Raw genomic sequence first — 18,739 nt, 5'->3', positions numbered from 1 at the left:
CGTTTAAAATCTTTCAGAAAATGAATAAGTGTATCGAATTATATCGAATCGTATCGAATCGTTGGCTGAATATCGTGATATATATCGTATCGTTGGCTGAATATCGTGTATCGTATCGTATCGTGAGATTAGTGTATCGCCACAGCCCTAGTTAGGACAGCAAACATGTATGTTTAAATCCCCCAAGATAAGAACCCGGTCATATGTATGCATAATGCTGGTCAGGAAATCGGAAAAATCGTTAATAAAGTCCTTGTTGTACTTTGGGGGACGGTAAATCACTGCACACAGGACCGGATCAGTGCGGCCCAACTCAAAATGAGTTCAGTTCAAAACTAGAGAACGAGGCCGGCAACTGTTTACAATAAAAGTTTGACTCATAAACAATCGATATTCCTCCTCCTCGACCAGTTATCCTCGGGGAATTCAGGTAGCTACAGCCTGACGGTAACAGTTCAGAGAAGGCGCCAAGTTTCCGTCACGCAAAGGAAATCCAATCCACGGGAGATGAAGAAGTCGTTAAGAATAAAAGTTTTATTTGCTATCGACCTAGCATTAACCAGTGCCATCTTGGTGGGAGCCGGAGCAATAGCCGCACGGTGGGCCCGATCCAGCGGCCGCAGGTTCAGAGGATTCACTCCACGTCTGCCTAGACGGGAATGACAGCGGCGGGGGGGGGGGGTGGGTTTCCTCAGCAGAGCCGACGACAGGTACCAGCCAAGGGTCGATAGGATCCAGTAAACGCCGAGAAAAAACGAGTCGTTGAACCGCTCCATTTTCAGTCCGGAGGGACGAGGATAGCGCCAACCAAGCTTTCAGCTTCACTAGCTGGCCTCCGCGGATGCCTCCGCGGATGCCTCCGCGGATGCCTCCGCGGATGCCCCCGCGGATGCCCCCGCGGATGCCCCGGCGCCTGCGGCGCTTCCCACGAGGAGGTTGAGGCGGAGCCCGGTATAAGTGAGCAGGTATCCCAGACAGGAACGGGGGACAGAACGTTTTTTGATCACAACGATCAAACTCCCACAGGTTCTTGGCAGAGAGGCGAATATCCAGGAGTGTTTGACGATCATACGCCAGTAGAGAGCGTACAGTATCAGTGATAAGTGACAAACAGTATAAACATAAACCAGGTTGCGAGCGACAGACGGCAAGCCACATACACTGGCGCCATCTTGGAACTCTGCCAAAAACAAGGGGATTGTTGCAGTAGAAATTTCCACTGTAGCGACCGGCACATTAATGGGAAAACCTAAATGTTTGAGCACCCTCTATGAAACGTCAAGCTACCCCACAGCACCCCCAAAATAAATCTCTGGCGCTGCCACAGAGCCTGCAACCCCGTTTTGAAGAAATGTGCAGTGCAAAGCCGGCTCATTGCAGCCACTAATGCTGTGATAAGACACACTTTTTTGCTAAATATCAACATTTTCTTTGCAAAGTGGCTAAGTATTATAACTTATTGTTCTAGCAAAGGGATTGCACAATTGTATTATGTATTTATTTGTTTGACCACACAGACTTATGGAGCATTGTTTTATTATCACTGTTCTAGCAAACTTATTTTTTTTTTTTTTCACGTTCATATTGATGTATTTTAATAAATGCTAACTTGGCCCATTACGTGACTATTTGTGTTGGGGGGGCATGACAGAAAAAGTTTGAGAACCACTGCTCTAATGTTAAATGAATGTTTGGGTAGTCTGAGCTCAAGTACCTGTGCGCAAGATGCGGCTGAGCAGTGGTGGGGGGGACAGGAAGGGCTGGTCCTGGCAGGACTGCACCACGGAGCCCACCACTGAGATCAAGATCTGAGCGTTCTCCTCCCGCAGGTTCACTCCCGCCATGGAGGCCACGTCATTGATGTCATCATCTTCTCTGGGACGCACAGGAACAGACGCACGTGCACACAGACACATTAGATTAAGGGAAATGGCCAATTTTAAATCCTTTACATCAAAGATGTATCAACTAGGTGTATTACTTGTAAGATCCTGAGCTGTCCTTGAAAGCAAACTTGGTGGGACGATCCTGAATGACGGGCTGCTTCAGTGTAAATGTTCCTGAAAAGACAGCCGTAACAAATTCATGTGGAAGGTAGCATTTTAGTCTGTGTTCAAGCTGGTTGACTATCAACTTGACTTTGCTTCTTTTTTAGGAAACAAACACTCATTTCAGAAATGTGAGTTTGGTCAATTCCGTGACTGCTTGCCACTTTGAAGGGTAACATATCCTCTCCACTTGGTTGTCTATATTTGGATAATGAAATCTCATCAGGGGGCTTTTGCAATCTACACCTGGTATCATTACTATCTTGGTATCATGATTTGGACAGAATAGGGATTCAATCTCAATATGCAAATGGAATAACACTAGCTGAGTCTAGCTGAGATGATTGTGGGAAGCGGACTACTGCATCCAATATTTTTGGAAGTTATTAATAGTAATAGTTAGAAAGTGAATGTTATGAATGAACATGTGAACTTTTTGGTTTGTGATAATAATGATAAGGTTAAACGGAACTTTGTTCAAGTTTAGTTGCCCAGAATTTTAAAATACGAGCCGATAATGTTTCAATGTCTAAAATTGAATATTCAAAACCTTGTATACATTATATTTACATAACCTTAACTGGAAAGCTTGCAGAAGCTAAAGTTTCTATTATTTTAAAACTCAGGCACTTGAGTAACTGTGATTGGAAGATATAAATAATAGAAATGGTTCCCCAATCCTACTCTGTGTAGAGTTACATCCCCATTACAGATCTTAATACCAGGTGGACATAAGATGTAGAAGCCTGTTTTATAAAGAACATTCAGCCAGTGATGTTGGTCAGCTAATCACACTTCATTAATCCTATACACACAGAAAACTGTCCATTTTAAATGTGATAACTAATGACATTTCCTCAGACTGTGTGCCTTCACCATGACCATTTAGCTGAACTGAAGGTTAAGAATTGGCAAGAATGACAATCAACTTGTGACATTCCCACAGATCCCCCTCCCCTCACTGTTACCTGTGAAGTTTCTGGGGCTGGGTTTGCTGATCTTAGACATGTCAATTCTGGGCTGAGCAAACGTCACCAACCCAGATGTCAGAGTCACGGCTCGAGGCTGCTGGGTAACCTGCAATTCAAGGAAATTCATTAAGATGAGAGTTAGTGTCCCAGAGGGAGACATAGCCAGTACAGAAACAATATTTCATTTGGACTATGTGCCGATAACGCTCTGATCCGATATTATTTTCCTACATAATACAGCTGCACGGTGCAAACTCTTAACTGCATTACCATCATTCAAATAAGGGGTGTACTGATTGTAGGGCTGTGCCGAATACCATTTTCGGGCTCCGGATATTCGGTAGTAATCAGCAGTGAATATTCGGATATTCATTTTATTCACGGCATTCATTTTGTTATCCTACAGCAGGCATCCTCAAAGTCCGGACTCTGGTCCGGATCCGGACCGAACCACAACTGTCTCTGGACTCTGAGCGAATTATACTTTTCATATGTATTATCCGTGTTATCTGCGAGACATCGCCACATCTCAGCGAGTCAAAATGATCCGCTATGTCCATAGACTGCAAACAGCGCTCTGCATGTCCTGTTCCACTGTCTGTGTGTGTCTGTCAACGCATTGGTCCAATCACATTCAGCATCCCGTCAGCGTTTTTCCCTCCCAAACAATCTGCGAATCAGAGGCACAGTAGGGCGGGTCTTTGCGGAATGCGGGTGGGAAAAATGTGTGTCTCGTCCCTTTCAACCTGTCTGAGTCAGAGCGAGAGTTTAAAAAAAAAAAAAATCAGAGCGAGAGTTAACAGCTCATCTAGTTCCATCTGTACTGTAGCTAGTAGCCTAGTTTCACCTACCGGGGTGGCAACTGACACCCTAAAAATAGGCCTTGCCACCCCAGTTGGCAGCTTTGTTTTGAAAGAAAAGTTGTGGCTCATCGGACATTTATGAGAGAAGCGTGGACCATAGGCATGGACATATGATTGGCGGCGATTTCATTTGAACGGGACGGCGAAAAACGAGAAGCATTCAGACCCGAGCACTGAAGGAATGAGGTATTTGCGGTCTACACTGACAGAGAAGAGACTGTCAGTTTGGCTGCACTCAGCATTGAATCAAAACACACTAAAGCTGTTGATCTTAATAAGTTTGAGAGGCGTTTTGCTGAACAAAATGGTAATCGCCGCATTCAGCTGTAATAGACATGTCAACTTGATGCTCTGCTCACGGATGAGCATAAACAACTGTTAAGATGATAGTTGACCTTATGTGTGTAAATATATTTTTTTCTTTAAGGGGGTCTGCCCCCAAAAAACAGTTTTAAGTCCTGAGAAAGTCAAATAAGACGGTGTGTAAAAATACACTGCCCAGCCAAAAAAAAGGAACCACTTTGATTTAACTAGGCCAGTAGGTAAGGACTGTCCACTGGATAATAACTGAAGTATAAAATAATGCATGACTGAAGTGATGGAGGCCATGTTGAAGTAGGGGTGGGCGATATGACGATATATATCGTCGTGACGATATTAGGTCTCCACGATATGCTTTTTCAGAGATATCGTCCTATCGTGATTAAAAAAAAAAAAAAAAAATTAAAAAAAAAGCGGGAGGGGGAGAGGCTCTCCGTGCGCGGCGCAGGGGGCTATGCCAGCGGACGGAGAGCCTCTTCCCCTCCCGCTCCCCCAGCCTCACCTACTGATTTTAATTTCACCATATATCAAGCCCGATCGATTTCACAATGTCAGCGCACCTCTGCTTTCGTTCAGTCCGAGTTGTTTGACACGCTCCCAAAGTCCCCGCCCCCTTTCTTTGCAGCGAGGGAAAATACGCTGTTGGCAGTCTGCACACACAGCAATAATGGACGGAGAGTCAGATTCTGATGTAGAAGAATTAGATTTAGTCCCCAAAAAGAACTCTACGTCTGTGGTATAGACATATTTTGGATATAACACAACAGACACAAACAAATGTAATTTGCAAAAAGTGCAAAAAAGGACATTTCAAAGCGACAGATGGCAACACGTCGGGCTTACGAGACCACCTCAAACGCAAGCACCAGAAAGAGCATGCAGAGACTGTAAGAGTGCAAGGTCCCCCGCGTGTGAATGCACAATCTACCGCAGCGACTGCACCAAAACAAACTACCATAGGGCAGGCATTTCATAAAGGGGCTCCTTATGAAAAGACTAGCAAACGGCGGAAAGACATAACTGACGCGGTGGCGTTTTATGTTTGTCCCTTCAGTTATGCTAAAGTCTTTTATTACACTTCAAGTCTACTCTAAAGTTTACATTTTAATTGTTTGGCACTGACTTTTCCTCATTGATGTTTTATGTTTTACTTAGTTATGTTTTACCCTCCTTTTCATGTTTATTGATGTTCACTGCTCACTTGTTCATTCAGGGTTTCATTTCTGAAATAACACCAGCTTGAAATGCTATTTTGGTCTGTTACTCCTTTTTGTTTTAGTTTCTGTTACCTTGTAGGTGCTTGTACTGTTAAGTAACTTGAAAAATAACCATAATAACCGAAATGAAAAAATATCGTGATATATATCGTCTATCGTGATACTGCTTGAAAATACCGTGATAACATATTTTTCAATATCGCCCACCCCTATGTTGAAGGCAAACAAAAAGAGGAAATAACAGGTCAGATCAAGCAAATCCCCCTCTCAGATTCCTCAGCAACCAGAAGAACATAAATACTGGCTGTTGATTTGATTAATCAGCTTTGTGATGGAATACAAAATGCACAGTGCATTTCCTTAGCTGTGGATGAGTCCACTGACACTGCTGACAATGCTCAGTTGCTGGTCTTTGTGAGTTTTTATGATGAGGCAAAGGGGGAGTTTGTTGAAGATGTGTTGGGCCTGACGAACCTCAGTGGACACACAAGGGGGCAAGACATTTATAAAGCAATAATGGGAATGCTGAATGAAAGAGGGTGCAGCTGCCTTTATTCATAACTGCAGCTCTTACACTGCGACTCTGAGGGGTCAAGCACAGACACAACAACAATGAAAACTGCTGCATACAGATTTGTTTTGTTTTTGCAACCTCGTGTTAAGAATCTTGTTGCAATTGTTTAAAAGTTTGAATGACCGTAATAAACGGACCTTTGTCTTATTGAAACATTTATTTTGGACCTTTAAGATTTGTATTTGAGTACCCCTGTCCTACAGTATTGTTGTTTTATAGTTATTTGTTAATGTAACCCAATTTGTGTTCTTTGAAATTGAAAAGGATATCGCATTGTGTTTGTTACTTTCGTTGCAGTTGTATAAGTCTTAAGTGTAATTTGGCTTGGCTTCCTATTCATGGACATGCTTTTATTTTGAAGGAGAGGTAGCGCGGTTGACAGGAAGTTGTTGTTGCTATGGAAACAATGTGACTGAGATTAACGGAGAAAAGTCATATATACATGTAAAGACAGAGAAAGTAAACGATAACGTTTATGGTTAAGTGTTAGCACCCCCTGAAGAGGCACAAGCTCTTACGTTGATATTCGAAACAAATATCCGAATAACTAAATTGAAACCCGAATAGTACTCCAACGAACGAATATTCGGGTACAGCCCTAACTGATTGCAGATCTTTCAGGCGATAGAGATGTGTAGAATAACAGTTTAGCCAATGCTGATCATTATGTTCATTTTTCACCCTTTTGGAAACAAATATATCTTCATTAAAGAAATGTTTTTAGCCCTTTATCAAACTTTGAATGGGAACACAATCCTAAAAAAAATTGCTTTTACCATAGCTTCTTCAGGCTGCTTTACAATTAACTACGCAATGAAAATGTTTTAAGTACCAATAGTAAGTGGTTGAGTTTGACTTTTTTGTTGTACGTCATAATCTATCATTACCTGTTGCATCCCTAATTATTAATGAGAATGCTGTTGTTCTTTGTAAAATGTACACTGCTCACCATATTTCATGTGTTTACCTTCAGGCTGGTACTGAGGCTGTGTCCTGTGACAGTGCTGTTCTGCTTCATGGTGGTCAGCAGAGTGTTGTTGTTATTTGTGTTGTTGTTGTTGTGGACAGGAGTTGAAGCCTGTTGGATAAACAGCTGCGGGTCTGCAGTGAGGCGACGAACTGCAGGAAGACTTTTCTAGTAGAAATCACAAAAAGAAAATAAGTCATGTAATCAGCCAAATTCCATTTTGACACCAGAATGCTTATTTAATTGTTTATATGAAGACTTAACTTGGAGTTCAAATTACATTTTATTCACCAAACAATGGGTAGAGCTCAGGTAAAACTAGTTGGTAAAGTGAAATGGAAAAGCAGAAGGAGATAGCCTGACAACAATCCAGTTTTATCTTTTTAATCAACTTACTTATATAATCAACATACATAAGTAGAAGGTTGATGTGATCGGTTTGTCATTTGAACTAATGAAAGGGATTATTAAGGTTAGCCACAAATGGAAAGCTTCCAGCAGAATCTCTGCTGACCTTGAGAAAAGGCACCAAGCAGGACTGTGGAGTCGACTTCAGCTCTCGATAGAGCTGCTCTGTGAACTCCTCTGCTTCCAGCTTCCCCTCCTGCAGGATAGAAAAAAAGGAAACATATTATTGTCAGGTATTGAAATGCTTTTCCAGCCTAAATGGACATCTTTTAATATCATTTAGACATTAGAAGGTGCTGCGAGTAGTGCCATACCAGCAGACTCCGGACCAGTCCGCGCACGTTGTTGGCCATGTTGGGTGACCGTGAGTCACTGGAGGCCAGCTTGATCAGAGTCACCAGGAAGTTCTTGCACTTCTTCACACTCTCCAGGGTGGCCTGGGGGTGAAATGTCAGGTAACAACACGTCTTTATTAAGGTTTACTCTAGGGCTGCTCAATTAAAATCGTATTTCAATCGCAATTACGATTTTGGCTTGCAACGATTATGAAAACAACATAATCAAAATAAAACGATTATTTATTATTTTTTTGGTTTTTCAGTTGAATTATACTTAAAGTTCTGGGTAATCAACTGTTAAAAACATACTGTTCACATTTTTCGTTTTTAATAATCGTGATATCAATTATTGACCCAAATAATCGAGATTATGATTTTTGCCATAATCGAGCAGCCCTAGTTTACTCTGTACATTTGTAACACACAAATATATTTCGGCTGACACACAGTATACCTCTAAACTGTTACATAGGCTAATCAATGGCTGTGTTCACTGGCCTAAATTGTCTATGCATATGTAGCAAAACGATATATTGGTGAAAGGAAAGAATACATGGTGACTACAGGTAAAAAAACAGTAAATGTTCTTCGATATTGCTCAAATGAAACACAGAAGACGGACGGCATGACTTCAACAGTTTGAACACAACGTTTTTGTACTAAAAAACTAAATTGTGTCTGGAGGCAGAAAAATGTAATCCCCCCCAGGCGGTGGTGGAAACTAACTAAGTGCATTTCCCAAATATTGTACTTAAGTACCTTTTTTATATATTTGTACTTAACTTGAGTATTTCCATGTATTGCTGCGTTATACTTCAACACAACCTGCATTTTACGCCACTACATTCATTTTAACACAGTTACTACTTTGTACATATACAAAAACATGATATGGTATAATGCTGTACTGTACTGCTAATCTACACAGTATTTCAAGTATCTAAATTCGGTCCACATTAAACAACTACAATACTAAAATGCTCTTATATCTATAAAAACAGGATAATATAATGACCATAATAATAAAATACTGTGAAATATCCACTCTGCAAGTAGTAACATTTTAAAATCAGAACTTTTACTTGTAGTGGAGTATTTTAAGACCGTAGTATTTTTGACTGTTACTTTAGTAAAGGATCAAAGTACTTCTTCCAACACGTTCTCCAGGCAACATTGCTGAACTGTCGAAGGAGTTTTTTTAACCCTCAGTAACTGTTATTGACAATCATGAAATGATATCAAATACTTGTACCAATATTTTTGGTAGTATTGGAAACAGGTCCGCTAATAATACCAAGGAAAAATGCTATCATAATAACGTTTTTTTTGTTAGTATTTTCTGCAAGTCATCACACAAACCTACATGAAATACAAGTGCAGGTCAGAGTTGGGACTGCAGAGACTCACCTGACTAACGGCGTCTGCTGGATCCTTCTTGGTTTCCGTGACGACAGTCTGAATACGGAGCTGGCCCCCCCGTTCAGACACAGCGCTGAGGGGCTGCACTACGGCTGGTTTGGGAGCTACACCCATCACCTGAACAATACAATCCATCGCCTTAAAACTAATAACACAATAACATCAAAAGAACTCATGTTCAGGTAACAGGCATCAAGCTACTGCTGGATTATGCATGTGTGAGTGGTTGTGGTAAGAAGTGGAGATACAACTTGCTGGGATGTAAACACCGACAGGTAGCCTTTACATGAGTCAGTGTAATCTGTATATAGGTACCTGCATTTAAAAAAAACTCATGCACCTGCAAGTTTGGACAAATGTAATTTTGGTTTCAATTTGATACTAGTAGAAGTGCACCATGTTCCCCTAAATAGAAGTATTTTTACACCAGTTACAAGTACATTACTGTACTGGTACAGATTATTTATGGAGAAAAATCTGATGAATACATAAATTAAACCTACGGGACTCATATACCTTGTTATCTCAATAAACGTTTAGCCTTCCAGTACTGTGGGGAGCCCTGCCAACAATCCGAGACTGGAAAGGAGATGCAACTAGGGCTGCACAAGTTATTGAAATGTTATCACATTTCCACAATATGCACTATTACATTACCCAAAATCGCAGTTAGCGGAATAAGTCCCGCTAGAAGTCCCAGTCTACAAATAATATTCAGACTTGAGGTTCCTCGTATAAATAAAAAAAACAAAATCTGATATTTTCAAGCAAGCTGTCGATTATAATTTCTCATAATTCTTGTTATTTCTAACAAGTAATGTTGAAATGCAGTACAAATAATCATGACCATATATACATGAGTTGCTGTCAGTGATGGTAAGAGTAAAGCAGCCAGTGTACCTTCACCATAGCTGTCTTCTGGACTGGAGCTGGTTGGAAACTGGGAGGGGCGGTCAGCCTGATCACCGTCACCTTCTCATTACTCTTATTTCCAGCTGCTGCAGATACCTGAATAACAGACTTGACAGCTAGTGAAGACCACACAAGTGAGGATGTCATTTGTCCGCGTCAGTATCAAACTATAATGACTGTTCACACTGTTCAGTCAGTCAAGTTGCAGTTTACACTCATGTCTGCCTGACATTTTAACACATTTCTTCAAGGTATTCTTGAGATTTGCAAACAAAAAGAACGGGACAGACGTAAAAGGACAACACGGAAAACGTAAATCATTGAGCCATGGATTTCATCGGCCTCGAGGCGCATACAATCAAATCAGCAGTACACCAAATACCTGAGGGACCAGTATTTTTGTTGCTTGACCACCGACGCCTCTTGGTGCCTGCTGGGCCTGTGCTAAAGCCTGCTGGGAGACCAGCATCAGCTGACCACTCTCGCTGCGGATCAACATCATACCTGCCAGAAGGAGGGTCTGAAATCACTACCTGCAATTAATTGACGATTGTTCTGAAAAACGGGTGATGGGTAAAGTGTAAGTATGTGTACATCGTTGACCAAACATATTTGGGGAATTATTTAAGAAATACATTACTTTTTGATCCAACACCTTTCTATTTAAACACATTTTCTTGAGTGTTAGAACGTGAGTTGTTTAACAAGAATGATTCAAACTTTAGCACTTGCATTTCTTACATTTAAAACAACACTACCTTCTCAAACACACTATACAAGAACATAGTGTTCTGCATGGAAGTATATTAATGGAAGTATCCAAATTGAGACACAGTGACAATCGACTATGAGATTAGTATTTTCAATGGGAAAATATATGTTACAATCTGTAAACATGAGTTATATTATTATAGAAGAGAACATCACCAATCAGGGCAAACATTTGGACCACAAGCATGTAGAGGCCGACTCACCTGGTGGTATCTGGAAATTGGCAGGGAGCTGTGTGGAGGTGGTGTGTGGCATCCGGGGGGCCACACTGACTGGCTGAGGACCCGTTGCCCTGGGTACCGTTATAACCAGCGTCCTTCCTTGGGTTGTGGCCTGGGTCATGGAGGCAATCTGGCTCAAAGCTGCTTTTGTTACCTGTGGTTGGATGTTAGCACTCACTCCTCCTGAGGTAGTCACCTTCGATACCACCATGACAGAAGGAGAGGAAGTGTGTCTGGCTGTCAGCACTGTGGAGGAGGTGGTTTGATGGACTTGGCTGGCAGTGATGATTTTAGGTGGGGCTATGACAGTGCTGGGTTTACATGTGGTTGGGACCTGTACAATCTTCACTTGAACTGAGTGGTCTCCGTCTCCTGATGCCCAACACGACTCCAGCTTTGGGGGTCCAACACCCACTTTATTTGTGGACATAATTGTTTCTGAAAAAAACCAATGTCATTTTAAACATTATCCAATAAATGATATAGCTTATTTCGTTATCAATTGTTATATCGTTAAGCGATGCTACATTTTCGCCAGGCTGCACCCCTTTGAAAAACATTTCAAACTTAATAGTAACATTACGCTCGGAGGTGGGAAAAGTATTTACATCTATTAGTTAAAGTAAAAGTAATAATACTACAATGTAAACATATTTTAAGTAAAAGTACTGCATTTTAAATGGTATTTAAGTATGACCAGGAACATGTACCTATAGTATGAGGAGTAAAAGTAGACATTGCAGAAAAAGCAGAAAATCTTGCAAATGTTTCCTAAGAATTACCTTGCAATTGTTAAACCTTTCCGCCTCTGACTTATTGTTTTATGTACTTAATTAGAATGTTGGATTGTTTAATTTACATGAGCTATTTCAAAAATTCTTCATTATTTGAGTGTACAAATCTGCACCAATAAATTCACTAAACCTATAAAATAAATGTAGAAATAGAAATAAGAAGTGGCACAGTAAGAAAATAATCAAGTGAAGTACAAGTACCTGAAATTTGAACTTAAGTACACTAATTGAGTAACTGTGCTTAGTTACTTTCCACCACTGGTTACGCTAAATAGAAAATGGACCTTACATGCCTTGTTTTGAGTGAAGACATTTCACCAGTCTGACTCTCGTGAAATACTGACTTTATTAAGCTTATTAACTTCAAGTAATTTCAACTTCCAAATACACCACAAATGTATAGTTACTCTACTCTTACTGAAAGAAGAATATAATTATCGGAAGAAGTACTCAGATCTTTTACTTAGGTAAAAGTACAAATACAATATCTTAAAATACTCCATTACAAGTAAAAGTCCTGATTTATAATCTTTACAAAAGTATTAAAAGACAAATATTATAATTTTTTCACAATGGCCTATTTCAAAACTATATCAAGTACAGCATGACTTATTAGCTAAATGTACTTTTGTAAAAGTATCAAAAGCAAAAGTACTTTACCAGAATTATCTTTTCACAGAATTAAATTATTATGGTAAGTAGCTTCAAGAGATAGTACTACGATAGTAGTGCACCTGTGTCAAAATAAATGTAATGGAGTAAAAAGTACAATATTTGCCTCTGAAATGTTGAGTAGAAGTACAAAGTAGCATTAAGTGGAAATACTCAAGTACAAATATGTCAAAAAAAGTACTTAAATACAATACTTGAGTAAATGTACTTGGTTATTTTAACCACGGAAGACTAGCTAACATTAGCTAAATCGGCTAACCTTAGCCAAGTAAAAATGGGGAAATATTAAGTAGGCTATACGTAAAAATGGATTTCTATCTTATGTTTTCGACCTACTAACTGGTGTGAAGTCAGTTTTTCAACTTTAGACAAGGCCAAGTTTGACATAAACACGTTCAACATTAAAGGAATGTAACATAATGTAAGCTCGTGCTATTTTAGCGCTAACATTTTAGATGGGAGTTTGGCGTTATTGCTTCGGGAACACACTTTTCCCGCAGAATCACAGTTAAAATTCCGTGTGGAAAAATGGATCCAATTCCATCATAACTCAGTCCTCCCAATGGATTAACTTTAGGAGAAAAAACGAAGTCAGTCAGTCACGAGCTCACCTGTTGGACCTCACCTTGGAGCTCACCTGTTGGAGTGAGTCCATGTGTTTTTGGAGTGGCGTGAGGTGAGCGGGGTGGCTGAACTCACCAGGGACCAGTGCTGCATTTGGGGAACACAGGAAAGAATGGCTAACCATGAATTGCTTCGTCTAAAAAAACAGGATTTATATTTTATAAAGGATGTGTGAATTAAAGCTTTGTGACAGCATGCATGTCAACTGAACAATTATACTTTATCCAAATATGATTTAATTTAACACCATTAGTCCTTTTGATCAGCATCAGTTGTATTACCAAGTAGGTTTACAAATAAAAGGAATTTGCTTTTGAATAAGTTATAATGTGATATACTCCTCTAACTGTAGTACCACATACAACATAAATGAAATAATAGTTACATTAAACTGTTATTAATGTACATCTTATGTTGCAACATATACACCTTTTCAACTATCTAAATATTTCCGTCACTTTAACTTGCTTTGCAATTTTGCCATAGAAAAAGTAGGATATTATCCTGCACAATTATGTCCGGAATGATGATAATGCGTATTTTTGATTTATGTTGAGATCAAGATGATTAATTATGATTATTTATTGATGTAGGATAAGTGACAAAAAAATATTATTGCACGTTTGAATTCACATTTCTTTCTATCATTTCATCTGCTATAATTGTACTATATTCCTGCTAATGTACACATTAGGGCTGCATTTTCTAATATTACTTTTTAGTGGATTTTTAAAGGATAGACATCGTGTAAAACTCTTATACAGTAGTACAAGTACTTCTGGCTCTGTGTCACCTAAGCTCGTCTCTCTCTGTGTGTGTGTGTGTGTGTGTGTGTGTGTGTGTGTGTGTGTGTGTGTGTGTGTGTGTGTGTGTGTGTGTCAAGGTAAATCTAAGTGTTATTCCATTACTGCAATTCTTGCACAAATTCATATTTTTACTAAAAAGTTTAGTGTTTTTCAAATGTCACTTCGAAAATAACACAATTACAATTATACCATTTTTTTTTTAATGTTGCCTGTAAATAAAAAAAATATTGATATGCGTTATTTCTTAGAAAATAATCATTTGTATGATATTGTATAACAACAATATACTACCTGCAAGTTTTCAGCCAGTTTGGGCAAATATCCAGAAATGATGCAGATCTTACATGTATGCATATACAATGAATTTAGCTCTCAAGAATGTTTTGCCCAGAATCAAAAGCATTGAACTCAACACTTAAATCAGCAACACAACTTATTTAATTGAATAACTTTACAGCCAAATTATTGCCAAAATGGCGATAGCATTCTGATATGAAATGACTTTGATATAACATAAGAAAGGTTAGATCATGTTAAGTATTCACTACATTTCAATAATTACACGCTCTCTGATGAAGGTAATTGATAGAAGAACTTTAAGAGAGAAGGATAAATAAGAGGCTCTACACAAGACTGCAGATTGAAAAGGAAGAAACATCCAGGAGGAAACTCATATCCTCTGTTCCTTTTGCAGGTTTACCAACATCTGATCGGTCAACATTCACAATAAGTCAATGCTTTTATTATATCACAAATACAAACATTATACTTTAAACTCAAAGCGGCAGTTGACTAGTCTTAACAACAGAGTAGAGCAGTGATGAAGTGTTTTTGTAGGCCAACCCGGAAGTTAACATTGCAAGGTTAAGTAAAAGGCTAATGTTAGGCTATAAACTCAACTAAATCACGGTCGCATGACTTCATGTCACCACGGCTAACTAAAAGCAGCTAGTGTTAGCCATGCTGACATTAAGCAGTCTCATTTAAACATTTGTTAGCAACCGCCTTTTTTTTTTTAAACACATGAAAGCTTTGGACAATCACGAACGGGGTAATTACTGGCATATTTTGGGTTGTTGAACAAAACGGAAACATCACAGGCGTCCAATCAATAACATGTTAAAAAGAAAACGGAATGATTCTAAGGTTTATTGACTCATTCCTGCATCACTAGAGATGTTAGAGCCATTAAACAAAGTAACTACTCCAGTTGTTCATTATGAAGAAAAGAAGCCTGATAATGATGTCATCAAGGGTTACAAAGAGACTCAAAAATGTCCTCTAGTCATTTCACTCTTGATTTTGTAATTCAACTTTATTTAAAAGACCAGTTTATTGTTGGAAAAGCCTCCTTTAAGCCTCGCCTCCTCTTTCCTGTCTACCTCCCGCCTCCCAGCAGATGTAAGACCAACTCCTCGTCTTCAGCCAGAGACAGGCCAGTGTCCAGGGGCGTGTTATCCTCTTTCTCTTGCCTCGCTTTCTTCCTCTTCCCCACTGTGTGCTCCTCCTCTTCCTCACCGCTGCTGTGCTGCCGTTTGGCTGCTGTCATCTCCTCCTCCTCCTCTTCCTCCTCCTCAGATCTCACTTTGTCAGGGTCTGGCAGGGAGCTTGGGTCAAACTCATCGTCGCTGTGATTGGCCAGGTAAGCAATCACCTCGTCTTCCTCATCGTCAGACTTGTTTCTGTGCTTGCTGGTCTCCTTCCTGGCAGCCTTGGCCTTCAGCCTCTTCTCCGTGTGTTTGGCCTTCACCTTGCGTCTGTACTCCAGCTTGTCGAACTCCTGGTCCTCGCGCTTCAGCCTCGCCCTGGCCTTCTCCATGTTGATCCCTGAAACCCCCTCGTCTTCATCATCAGCAGTCACCGCCCGTTGCACAGGGGGCCACGTCTGCACGGCCTGTCCTTCCTCACTGAACGTCACTTTGGTGTTGACCTGGAAGTTTCTCTTGAGGATCTTTTTGGCTTCTTTAAACTTTGTCTCTGTTTCCACCTTCACATTCGAGTCCTCGTCAGGTTCACCTGAACTCTCGCCATCCCCCGTCAGATTGAACACGTCTTTTCTTTTGACTGTGAGCAAGTCCAAGTCTCTTAGATCATCTTCGTCCTCATCGCTGTCTGCACCCAGACCTAATACCTTCTGATCCTCATCTCCTTCCCTACCACCTTCCTCATCACCTGACTCGTCTGACTCTGAGCTCTGACTTTCCTCTGGATTGTTCCCCTTCAGCTGGGCCTTAAAGCTCTTCAGCTCCACCTCTTCTTCAGACTCCTCCTTCTCCTCTCTCTTTGCTTCTTTCTCCTCTTTCTGTGCCTGGGCTTTACTCAGGAAGCGAACCCTCGGAGCCACGGCGAGGCCTAGAGAATGAGCGTAATCGTTGAGCTTGAGATTGAAGGCATTAAACACCTCTTTGTTCTTCATGAGGAAGACGGAGCGCAGGTAGGAAACGAAACACCTCTGAGCTCTCTCCTTCTGCTCCTGCTCCTGGGCCAGGAAGGCCTGCAGCTTCTGCTGAATGTTCTGCAGCTTCTCTGGGTTCACCTGCGACCAATCAGAAAACACAACTGATCAACACATGTTGTGTACTGCTCTTTTTTTGTATCCAACACTTGTATATTGCTTGTGTTGCATTTTGGAGTGTCTGACCAATGACATCATTTATCATTTATAAATGGTAGCTTATTGCAATGAAAATCTATATATCGAGATAACATATGCATAATATAATAATGTTGTCTAAGTTAACAATAAAAAGCACAAACTAACTCACATGTGAAATGATTTAAAGGAAGGATTCATCCAAGACTGCTTAGGGGGATATCTCAGTGTAATACATACTAAGCTTGTGTCACTCCTAGAAATGTATAAAGCATATTTCTTAGTATGCTTAAAGCACTTCACTGTTGAAAGGCTTCAAGCCAAATACAATATTGACATTCTCTCACTAATCAGCCAATTCGATGTCACTCATATAACTCCAGAAAGAAGTTTGGTCACTGACCTCTGATCATCTTCAGTTTCTGAAACAAGCAGCACTGAGAAATGACAACAATCTGTTGTAACTTGTAATGTATGACGTGTAATCACATTTTGTTGATGACCAGTGTTAATGCAGTGTTGATGAAATAAAACATCAAACCACTGCGTATAAATGTATTACGACGAGATCACAAACAACTGCAGATGGGTTTGTTTTCATCTGCGCGCGCGTGTGTGTGTGTGTGTGTGTGTGTGTGTGTGTGTGTGTGTGTGTGTGTGTGTGTGTGTGTGTGTGTGTGTGTGTGTGTGTGTGTGTGTGTGTGGAGATGCTGTGGATGTCGGGGGTCTCACCTGGATCTTATTGATGGGGACCTTCTTCTCCTGCAGCTGTCCAATCATACCCTTCTCCTCAGAGGGCAGCAGCAGCAGGAGGGCTTCCCCCCCCTCCTTGTACCTGGCGGTGCGGCCCACCCTGTGGATGTAGGTGTCTGCATCCTCCGGACAGTCGAACTGCAGCACCCAGTTGACCGTGGGGAAGTCCAGGCCTCTGGCGGCTATATCTGTGGCTAAGAGCACCGCGTTCTGCTTTCTGAGGAAGTCGTTGTACACCTCCACCCTCTTCATCTGCTGCTGCTTGCCATGCAGAGCCAGGATGGGCATGCCAGGTCTGAGGCGACAGAGGACCCGGAACAAGTACTGCACCTCCTTGCAGCAGGCGAAGAAGACGATGATCTTCTTCTTCAGGTGGCTCCTGATGAAGGAGAACAGCATGTTGACCTTCAGATGGAGCTCACACACCACGTAGCTCTGCTCCAGGGTGGCAGGTGTGCTGAACTTGGCCTTCTCGTGGACCCACACGTACTCTGGGTCTTTGAGGCTGAGGCGGGCCAGGTCTTTGACGGATTTGGTCTGCGTCGCGGAGAACAGCAGCGTCTGCCTGGTCTTGGGGAGGTTCTCCACAATGGCGTTGAGGGTATCCGCAAACCCCATGTCCAGGATGCGATCCGCCTCGTCAAGAACAAGCATGTGGAGGTCTGAGGCGAGGAAGGTGGCCGTCTCGTCCATGTGCTGGAGCAGGCGTCCCGGGGTGCAGATCACGATGTTGGTGTTGTGGATCCTCTCGGACTCGCTCTTCAGGTCCTTACCACCGATGATGAGCCCCGCGGAGAACTCGTGGTTCTTGCCCACCTTGCGGAGGACCTCGTAGGTTTGATAGGCGAGCTCTCTGGTAGGGGATATGATGAGGGCACCGAGGCCGTCCACTGAGCTCCACTGCTGGCGGTACAGACACTCCAGCACCGGTATGAGGAAGGCTAAAGTCTTCCCAGAGCCGGTTTTAGCAGCGCCGAGGACATCTTTACCCTGCAAAGCGTAGCCGATAGTTTGCCTCTGGATCTCGGTGGGCTGTCGGTACTGCATCCCCTGCAAACCTAACAAGGTTTTCTTTGAAATGGGGAAGTCTGAAAACCTGACAGCCTCCTTGCTGTTTATGTCTGGATACCTGCTGACTAGCTTTTCGATATACTCCCTTTCGACCTGCCACTCGGGCTTCTTTGGGGCTCTGTCGCTCTTCACTCGTGCTTTCGTCTTGTTGTATTTTTTCTTCCATTTCTCGAAGTTTCGGACGGGGTCTGCGCTGTCTTTCATCTTCGCAGGTTTAGGTTTATTCCCGGTGGATTTTTTCTCCATGATTTAAGAGTAAACCGAACAATAAAGCAAGTTGAAAACACACTGGCAGCACCTTCTTGTAAACAACGTGGAGAACACGGCTCCTCGTCGCATGTTGCACTACGTCATCATCAAGCGACCTTTTCCCCTGAGAGTAGACTGTCAGGCATA

At 41.5% G+C, this 18,739-nt stretch overlaps 2 protein-coding genes across 2 annotated transcripts; both read right to left on the bottom strand.

Annotated features, from left to right (window-relative positions):
• Window positions 1–555: 555 nt before the first annotated feature.
• On the bottom strand, window positions 556–13,195 carry LOC117445022 (transcription initiation factor TFIID subunit 4-like). The gene is made up of 13 exons (XM_034080415.1): window positions 13,108–13,195; window positions 11,013–11,468; window positions 10,421–10,542; window positions 10,027–10,134; window positions 9,115–9,243; window positions 7,684–7,806; window positions 7,476–7,565; window positions 6,962–7,129; window positions 3,017–3,125; window positions 1,982–2,060; window positions 1,715–1,875; window positions 1,161–1,180; window positions 556–1,029 (listed from the first exon to the last, which is right to left on the bottom strand). The coding sequence occupies exons 2-13, from the start codon at window positions 11,458–11,460 to the stop codon at window positions 556–558; spliced, it is 2,031 nt and encodes a 676-aa protein (XP_033936306.1). The 5' UTR covers window positions 11,461–11,468; window positions 13,108–13,195.
• Window positions 13,196–14,346: 1,151 nt separating this feature from the next.
• Window positions 14,347–18,739, bottom strand: ddx10 (DEAD (Asp-Glu-Ala-Asp) box polypeptide 10). The gene is made up of 2 exons (XM_034081347.2): window positions 17,252–18,739; window positions 14,347–16,462 (listed from the first exon to the last, which is right to left on the bottom strand). Exons 1-2 carry the CDS (start codon window positions 18,587–18,589, stop codon window positions 15,305–15,307), a joined length of 2,496 nt encoding a protein of 831 aa, XP_033937238.1. The 5' UTR covers window positions 18,590–18,739; the 3' UTR covers window positions 14,347–15,304.

The sequence above is a fragment of the Pseudochaenichthys georgianus genome, chromosome 4 (genome assembly GCF_902827115.2).
Source record: "Pseudochaenichthys georgianus chromosome 4, fPseGeo1.2, whole genome shotgun sequence".
Lineage (NCBI taxonomy): Eukaryota > Metazoa > Chordata > Actinopteri > Perciformes > Channichthyidae > Pseudochaenichthys > Pseudochaenichthys georgianus.
Note: the sequence above shows the minus strand (reverse complement) of the source record. Positions and strands in the feature narration are given on the sequence as shown.

What these genes read in the sequence shown, in the direction of transcription:
- ddx10 (XM_034081347.2), bottom strand. Translation starts at nt 18,589, where the DNA reads ATGGAGAAAAAATCCACCGGGAATAAACCTAAACCTGCGAAGATGAAA. An exon ending in TCCCCATCAATAAGATCCAG is followed by an intron (nt 16,463 to 17,251) that starts GTGAGACCCCCG and finishes GATTGGTCGCAG; the next exon opens with GTGAACCCAGAGAAGCTGCA.
- LOC117445022 (XM_034080415.1), bottom strand. Translation starts at nt 11,460, where the DNA reads ATGTCCACAAATAAAGTGGGTGTTGGACCCCCAAAGCTGGAGTCGTGT. An exon ending in AGAAGACAGCTATGGTGAAG is followed by an intron (nt 9,244 to 10,026) that starts GTACACTGGCTG and finishes TGTATTGTTCAG; the next exon opens with GTGATGGGTGTAGCTCCCAA. An exon ending in GCCTCAGTACCAGCCTGAAG is followed by an intron (nt 3,126 to 6,961) that starts GTAAACACATGA and finishes CTTGAATTGCAG; the next exon opens with GTTACCCAGCAGCCTCGAGC.